Source organism: Mobula hypostoma, chromosome 1, assembly GCF_963921235.1.
Source record: "Mobula hypostoma chromosome 1, sMobHyp1.1, whole genome shotgun sequence".
Taxonomy (NCBI): Eukaryota; Metazoa; Chordata; class Chondrichthyes; order Myliobatiformes; family Myliobatidae; genus Mobula; species Mobula hypostoma.
The window spans coordinates 18,023,262-18,032,157 of record NC_086097.1 but is presented as its reverse complement, the minus strand read 5'-3'; the positions used below and the strand labels follow the sequence as shown (position 1 = coordinate 18,032,157).

The 8,896-nt window shown below is 41.3% G+C and overlaps 1 protein-coding gene across 1 annotated transcript; it reads left to right on the top strand.

Annotated features, from left to right (window-relative positions):
* The first annotated feature begins 119 nt into the window (after window positions 1-119).
* On the top strand, window positions 120-8,572 carry LOC134351542 (NPC intracellular cholesterol transporter 2-like). The gene is made up of 4 exons (XM_063057867.1): window positions 120-487; window positions 1,802-1,909; window positions 5,680-5,852; window positions 7,752-8,572. The coding sequence occupies exons 1-4, from the start codon at window positions 403-405 to the stop codon at window positions 7,836-7,838; spliced, it is 453 nt and encodes a 150-aa protein (XP_062913937.1). The 5' UTR covers window positions 120-402; the 3' UTR covers window positions 7,839-8,572.
* Window positions 8,573-8,896: the final 324 nt, after the last annotated feature.

Below are 8,896 nucleotides of genomic sequence, written 5' to 3'. Positions count from 1 at the left end.
GGCGTTCCAATGACGCAGAAAACAATTTTAAGCATCTGATTGGCTAGTTTTAGAGCGCTACGGTTTTATTGGTTTTCCCTTTTGTCAATCAAGGATGCGACCTGCCCCAGCGTTCTTGACTTTGTAGTTGGGAAGGTGGTAGTACAGTTGAGTGACTGTCAATAAAAATATTCTGAAATTCTCTGTGAGTAGGTGTTTTCCAAATAAAGGAAGGCGGTGTTTAATGCAGAAAGCAGACGTGTACCCTGAGGGGTGATGGGATGCCGGTGTGAACAAGAAGGTGGGGTCCGGGTCCGGGTCCGCCCTGTGGGGCGGGGAGTTCGCCCACCGGCCGGGATGGATGGCAGGGCTTTAAAACCATCTCTCGGCGGCGGCGGGCCGCTCACTGTAGGACGGTGAGGCATGGAGCTGAGGTGTCAGGTGGCTTTCGGCTTCGTGCTCCTGGCCGCGTTGTGTGCGGCACAGCCGGTGAAGTTTAAAGACTGCGGTAAGTCTGTCTAAAACATCCTACGGTCTATTCGGCAGTTCAGTAGAAATACAAGAAAAATACTTTGCATGATCCATTTGCCCTAAAGTTTGAGTATTGTTGTTATTGGTGCACAAACACGTGAGATTCTGCAGATGCTGAAAATCTTGGGCAACACACTGAAAGTGATGGAGGAGGCAACATCCATTCTGGAGATCCCGATGAGATCTCAGCCCGAAACGTCGACGCCATAATACTGTCATCGAAGCATTTTATTTTCCTCCTTAAAATTCAGAGTTAGTAGTTTTTCCACGTGCTACGATTTTTGAAGTGTAACCATGATTAGCTCTTTAACTCTTAAAAACAAACTTCGTTTTGGTTATTGTGCTTTAAAGTCTGAATGTGCCATTGTAATTAAAGTCACCTTTGAGAGAAAGTGGCTGTTGGAGTAGAAGGGTCTCGGCCTGAAATGTCGACTGTACCTCTTCCTAGAGATGCTGCCTGGCCTGCTGCGTTCATCAGCAACTTTGATGTGTGTTGCTTGATCTAATTTACATCCTAGATTGATGTTTTATTGGTACGTTATTGTCATTCTCTAACTTGGTTTTGTGTGACTAATTGCATCTAGTATCTACTAGTAATTCAGTTTTGGTGAAGGATGTCTGACCTAGCACATTAACTGTTTCTCTTTCCAAAAGCTGGTTTGAGCAAGCTTTTTGCTTTGATTATACATTTCTGGGCAATTGGGCCAGTGGGCTGGGGGATGGGATAAAGGGCCATTAATCCTAAACAAAAATCAAGTTGGTGAATTATAAATGCAAACAACAGGAATTCTGCAGATGCTGGAAATTCAGGCAACACACATCAAAGTTGCTGGTGAACGCAGCACGCCAGGCAGCATCTCTAGGAAGGGGTACAGTCGACGATTCAGAACGAGACCCTTCGTCAGGACTAACTGAAGGAAGAGTTAGTAAGAGATTTGAAAGTGGGAGGGGGAGGGGGAGATCCAAAATGATAGGAGAAGACAGGAGAGGGAGGGATGGAGCCAAGATCCCAGCTCTCCTGTCTTCTCCTATCATTTTGGATCTCCCCCTCCCCCTCCCACTTTCAAATCTCTTACTAACTCTTCCTTCAGTTAGTCCTGACGAAGGGTCTCGGCCTGAAACGTCGACTGTACCCCTTCCTAGAGATGCTGCCTGGCCTGCTGCGTTCACCAGCAACTTTGATGTGTGTTGCTGTGAATTATAAAGGTTAGTGCTTTAACAGTATACCAGTGCAACACTAACTTCTGGTACTAGCTATAGTTAATCTCTATCTGTATTCATTGTATTGCAGGATCTACATCCGGAAAAATTTTAATAGTGGATATCACACCTTGCCCCTCGCTGCCGTGTATACTCCGCAAAGGACAATCTTATGCTGTGAACGTGACTTTTGCTAGCAGTAAGTCTTGATTTTAAAGTGTAAAATTGGCAAAGGAGAAACCTCAGCACAGATGAGAATCCTTCAGCTCAGAAGGAAAGCAGTCTATTGAATGTTCCTGCAAAGCAATCTGATCCCTTTCGTTGTACCTTTTCAAATTCTATATCCTCAAATTCAGGCTCATGGAATAAGAGGCAATGGTAAAACAGTGGTCCAAACACTTGGGTGCTGCCTCTCAGTGCAGTGACCTGGGCTCAGCCCTAAGATTTGTCTCAAGTTCTCACTGTGATGTGAGTTTTCCTTCTGGATGTTGTTTCTCCCCACGTCCCAAAAGTATGCTAGTGGTTCTTAATTTGCACACACAAATTACTGCTGGGGTGGTGGTAGGAGAGCTGGAGGGTGTGGAACTAATAGACACACGAGAGAGAATAGATTACAGGGAGGTAATTTGAGGAATGGGATTGCTGTGAGGACTAGCATGGACATGAAGTGAATGGCCTCCTTGGGTACCTAAGAAAATATGAAATGGTAGTCTTTGAAGTTGGAGGGAGATTGTGGTGTCTCCCAGGGTACATGTAAAGACCAGTGTGCTGCTGGTTTTTTTCTTGCTTATCAATAACTGGCACAAGTGTGAATAATGTGTAAATGACACCAATTGTAAAACATAGTAAGGAAATCATTTTGTAGAATAGCCAGACAGGTGGCAAATATGGGAAAAGTGAAATTTTTGATTTGGGGAGACAGGTGAGGATACTATAAAGCATTACACTAGCCACTACCTTAAATTAACTGTTTCAGCATTTTCCAAATATTGTCATCAACCCATTAGGTTACTAATGATTCTGGGGGTGAAGGATTTTTGCTTGCAAGGGAAGCTGAGGTATTCTCCTTCAGACAAATTAAATGAGACAACAGGACTTTTAAAATATTGTGCCTGATTGCTTGAGAAAATTGTTCCTCTTGATAGTTCACACATGCGATGAAGTGGGATTGATGGGGGACATAAATTTTAAAAAGTGGAAGATGTGTGGGGATGGAAACTGTGTACATACATCTACTGATGCTTCTGGACACAGCTTCAGTGATGTTCCTGGAATCATTGAGTGTTTCGGGTCTTTCAACATCATACAACCTCCTCCAGGTGACCCAGCGGGGCTGATCAGACCCCAGCTTGTGTCCAGATGGCTAGCTACTTATGACTCCATGGCTCCCCTCTTTGAGCCACAACCATCTTGAGGCCCTCTCTGCCGCATCGGTGGTACTGTGGATGGCTCTCCTCTTCCTCTCTCCCTCGAAGCCCAAATTGCTGAAGGCTCTAACTAAGGAACGGGTTGCAAAACCCCTACAACCAACCTCCACTGGGCGATACTGACAATAATTGTTGTCATGGCTTCCAGCTTCCTATCAATCCTTTCCTTCACCATTTCCTCCAGAATTTGGTTAACATCTTCATCAAACTGCTTCCACAGTGAAGTCATGTTAGCTGCAGGCCATTTGATCCGCCTCCTGTTAGACTTCATTTTAGAGGGATTAGTTTGCAACACTTGGAGGTTCCGGGCACTATGCGGTGACCCCGGGCCTGGCCCCTCCTTCGTCTCACCAGGTTGGTTACCTGCGCGTTGTGCCGCTCCTGCTAAACACTTCATCCATGCTTGGTGGATCGTCAAGCCGCGATCGTCCTTGCAGATTTTGCCACATGCATACTGCTTCCTCATCATCGTTTGTTCATTGAAAAATTCTTGTCTGCAAGGATTCTCAAAATTCATTCAGGGATTTTAAAATAGAATTGAGAAAATAATTACAAGGAAGAGCTGGGGTATCGGGCAGCACCTACGGATAGAAGTGGATATCCAGTGTTTCAGATAGAGACCCTTCATCTGGATTGAAAGTTGGAGGAGAGATGGCCATAGCTTAAGAGCATTTGGAGGTGGGGAGGAGGGTAGGAAGTGAACTCTGGAGATTTGGAACTAAAGACATGCCTGACCAGTATTTTAAGCTTGGATAAGTAACGAAACAAAATTCGCAGGTTGTTCGTGGCTGTGCATCTTGGCAGGTTGAGATTTTGAGGCAATCAGAGAGATGTACTGTAGGCTTGAGGAACGGGATGGCTCTGAAAATGAAGGTTAGAATTTTGAAATTGAGGTACTGCTGAACTGGGAGCCAGGGTAGTTTGCTATCAAGTTCAAGTTTAATTGTCATTGAACCATACATAAATACATATGAATGCAGCCAAACGAAACAGTATTACTTCGGAGCCAAGGTGCAAAACACAGTACCAATTGACATACACAGCACAAGGCACATGTAGCACATACAAGATATCAGTAAGACATAGTCACAAAAAAAATGTCCCTGAGCACATGAATGTTGGAACAGTCTGCAGTTGAACACAATACAGCTTGACTTCTGCCAAGCAAACGCTGGGACGGGGCGGGGGGCACCACTGACTGCAGCTTGGACACTGTGTCACACTGCCTCCGATGGGCCATCTCTCATGGGCAGCTGTAAACGGTAACACCGTGGCTTGAGACGGAGTCCTCGCTGCGGCTGAGCCTACACTGCTTCCTTGCCGTCTGCTAATAAATTAGTGAATCGGATTTGCAGCATTCCACATTAACAATGTCCAACAGAGTCTTGCTATCACAAGATGAGTTACTAAGATGATCACTTGCTGTTAGACTGCACACCGATTCCTCCGACGCCTCTCTGGTGCATATTCCACATCCAAGTTCAGCTCCTTCAGTTTCTCAGCCAGCGAGTAACTCTGTGATGGGATAGACCTGCAGTTCTTAATGACCAGCAGAGTCCTGTGATCGTAAAAAAAAAATAATAATAATAAAATGTTTAAAAAGGACAATACCTTTGGTTGGCCCTGTAGAAGTCGTTGCGTTTGAACATACTGTCATCTTTCCAGAAACTTAAGGGAAAATGGTGGGAAGTCCACTTTGTTCATGTTCAGTTTCAAGTTATTGTCATTCAACCATACACATGTATACCATTAAATAAAACAACGTTCCTCTGGGCCAAGGTGCACAACACAGTACATACAACTTGTACACACAAAGCATAGTAATATTACCACAAATAAATGAACAAATAAGGTGCATTTATGACATGTATTATGAACAAAAGAGTTTTCAGTCAACTTTATGGTGAATAGAATGAGGGCGAAGGTAGAGAGTGTTCTGTAATAGCTGGGTGTCCAGATAAAAGCATGGATGACAATTTCAAGGGAGATTTGCAGAGTGGAGAGAGGAAATGCAGGTGGAAGCAAGTCTTTCTTGAGCAGATTAGTAAATTGACCTGGAGGAAAGTTTTGGGAAAAGCAAAATTGTTATTAAGGGAAACTTAGAAAACCCACTACTGTAAAATTAAATAAACTAGATTTGATACAGTAATAAAGGCAGCTTTGTCTGACTTTAAAAGGCTCAATCAATTAATCTAGATTCCATGTACTGCTCATTATCAGCACTACCAATGCCAAACTTGCATACTCTAATTTTTAATATTCACCAACATATTTTCACTTTTCATTACAAGTTTTGTCATGTATTTAAAATTCTGGATGAAATTGAAGAGCCTTTTAGGCTTCTGAGTGCTAGAACAATATTTAAGCTTTTCAAAATGTAACAGTAATGGATTGCTTGGAAATGTAAAGTGTGAGCGTTGCAACTTCTATTGTGAAATATGCCCTTTGTCCCAGTTAGCAGAAATTATGACTCTATGTACTGCCCTTCCTCTGAAACCTGGCCTTGAATCAATGAAGGCTAACTGTTATAATTTCTTCGCAGAAACATCGAGTCAAAAAACTGTGGCTGCGGTTTATGGCATTATGAATGGCATTGCAATCCCATTTAATATTCCTAATGCTGATGGTTGTCAATCTGGGATTCAGTGTCCCATTCAGAATAATCAGAACTACCACTACCTCAACTACTTACCAATAAAAAAGGAATACCCATCAGTAAGTGTCATAAAACATGAATGAATTCTGATATCTTCAACTTAATCATTGTTTGTCTAAGCCTTGTATGTTATATACTTTAACAAAAGGCATTTTTATACAAGTCCTTTAGAATGCAGGTTGATGCTGAGCTCTGCTCCATTCAGTGAGGATATTGTGTAATAAACTTAGAACATTGAAATTTAAGATGTGTGTACACTTCCTTGTCTTACTATTTAAAAATTTTAAGTAAACTGTTTGATTCCAAAATCTGTCTTAATTAGTTTAAAATAACACTTCAACAATTCCAGCAGCTCTCGCCAGTCTTTCAGTATTAGTAGTGCTGTCCTCCTGATTAATGCAAGAGCTTCAATTTCCTTAAATTAATTTCTTAATAGCAGAATATTAGAGAACTTTCTAGTTTGCATTTCCTTGATGTGAGAAACCATGTTGTTGGCATTGTACGATTGCCACAAGCAATAAAACAAGGCTGTGATGAGCAATTAACATTTTTAAACTAGTTGCTCTATCAGGTATTTAAAATCTTAAGTTGAATAGTCTTCATGGAATAAGTTTAGTGAGGAAAGGGTACATCATTTATCTCTTAAAACAAGGTATCCAGATGGTTGTATATCTTGTGATACTGCTTTTGCTTTAGACATCTAAGCTATCACTATGAATAATTTGGAATAGTTGAAGTGGAAAGTATTTAAACTTACTACTTGCACGTAGCAAGTTCACTTTCTGGGTAGGTGCAGAATGCTTAAATGCCATGTTGTGCTAAATCATGGATGGGTGCCTTTTGCTTTAGTACTTTTTGGTGGATCTTGCTCTGGCATATGGCCAGTTATCAGCAAGATCTGCATATTTGGTCATTCAGAAAATGTAGGTCTAAGTTCACAAGGGTTAACCAACACACTTCCTGGTCTGCTAGCTTGTATCTCAAACAGAAATGTGAAGTCATGCACTTTCATCATCCCAGCAAGGACAATTCTGTTTCTGAAGCTGCTATTAAGCTAAATTCTATAGCTTGCAGGTTTGCACACTGTATCCATTTTTGCATAATGTTAGACAGCAGATGAATAGGAAAAAATGAATCTAAATCTGCTTTTAGGAATGCCAGCCTTTGAAGTGATTCAGTGAAATTGAATTTGTGATAACTTGTTTTATCATCTATATCTGCTCATCTTCTGTGAGAAATATACTAAAAGAATGAAAAAATACATTCACTCCACTATGTCTAGTTAATCAGCACACACCATTTAATATAATTAAGTGATTTATTAGATTTCCTGGGATGGGAGCTATAAGTTTAGATGGGAGAAGTAGAGAATCCTGCTCTAGAGTCAGGATTGAGAAATGTTTTGGGGTAAATGAAAGGAAATCATTAATGAACTATTCCAGGATCAGGGAACAAATTTTAAATTTTAGCCAAAAGATAAAAGGAAAATGAGGGAGATTTTTTTTTTTGCTCAAGTTTTTCTGCTTTGTTTTCTGATGACATCTGAGACTGTTCTGCCCAGTACTCAGCCATCTTTAAGCATTCTCATTCTCTCATTTTCTCTGTAATCTATTGTATTATACATGCCTATCAACTCTCCCCTATTGTGTGTGACCCACCTACACTAGGGATAATTAATAGTAGCCAGTTAATCTATCGTACATCTTTTGAGATGTTGAAGGAATTGGAGCACCTTGAAAGTAGGTGAAAATGTGCACACAGACAGCACTGAAGGTTGGGTTGAACTGACTGCTGCGCCATGGAAACATGGCCAATCATTGCATCAAAGTGAATTGTTTCGAGAATTTAAGAGCTGTAATGAACATGCAGGAAAATGGGTTTGCTCAACGAGAATCCAGTTCGGTCTGTTCCAGGTCATAACAATTCTATGATTATGACATTTTTTTTTCTTTTCCCAGATTAAATTGATGGTTGAATGGGAGCTGAAGGATGAGCTTGATCGAGACCTCTTTTGCTGCAGGATCCCTGTACAGATTTCCAATTAAATTAGGTTCTGTATTCCTTACTGCTACAACAGTATCCATGTCCTTTTATCCATGTAACCAAGAAGTTTCTATCACCTATTTATTTAAGGACTAAGCCAAATTAATGCAAATAACATTTACTTAAATTTGTAAGTTTTGAACATGCATTTCTAAACAATGATTTGTCCCACTATTGCCTTTTGTAAACAATTGAATGGATCAATAAATGAGGACGTTCTACAAGTCTGTGGTGGCCAGTGCGATCATGTTTGCTGTTGTGTGCTGGGGCAGCAGGCTGAGGGTAGCAGACACCACCAGAATCAACAAACTCATTTGTAAGGCCAGTGATGTTGTGGGGATGGAACTGGACTCTCTGACGATGGTGTCTGAAAAGAGGATGCTGTCCAAGTTGCATGCCATCTTGGACAATGTCTCCCATCCACTACATAATGTACTGGTTGGGCACAGGAGTACATTCAGCCAGAGACTCATTCCACCGAGATGCAGCACAGAGCGTCATAGGAAGTCATTCCTGCCTGTGGCCATCAAACTTTACAACTTCTCCCTTGGAGGATCAGATACCCTGAGCCAATAGGCTGGTCCTGGATTTATTTCCTGGCATAATTCACATATTACTATTTAATTATTTATGGTTTTATTACTATTTAATTATTTTCGGTGCAACTGTAATGAAAACCAATTTCCCCCAGGATCAATAAAGTATGATTATGACTACTATGACTATGAATTGCAGATGAATGTGAATTTTTAATGTCTGAGGTTCTTAATGGGAGATCTATCAGGAAAGATGGGTGGCTTTCATTTTGGTTCTTTGGGTCTTGGCATTGAGCCATTGGGGCAGCCTTAACAGGATGGGTAAGTGGGCAGTTTGAGGTGGTATATTAATCTTGCTATCCTCTGCAGCACGGTCATTGTTGGGGTATTTTTGGGGTTAGGGCATAAAGTGAATATTGACGTCAGTGACCAACCTTCAGATCCGAATATGCATTGAAGATTAAATCTGAAGTGCAACTCTGAACAATGGGTTCCTAAGAACTAAGCTAATTGGAAGACATCAC

What these genes read in the sequence shown, in the direction of transcription:
- LOC134351542 (XM_063057867.1), top strand. Translation starts at nt 403, where the DNA reads ATGGAGCTGAGGTGTCAGGTGGCTTTCGGCTTCGTGCTCCTGGCCGCG. An exon ending in GGTGAAGTTTAAAGACTGCG is followed by an intron (nt 488 to 1,801) that starts GTAAGTCTGTCT and finishes ATTGTATTGCAG; the next exon opens with GATCTACATCCGGAAAAATT. An exon ending in TAAAAAAGGAATACCCATCA is followed by an intron (nt 5,853 to 7,751) that starts GTAAGTGTCATA and finishes TTCTTTTCCCAG; the next exon opens with ATTAAATTGATGGTTGAATG.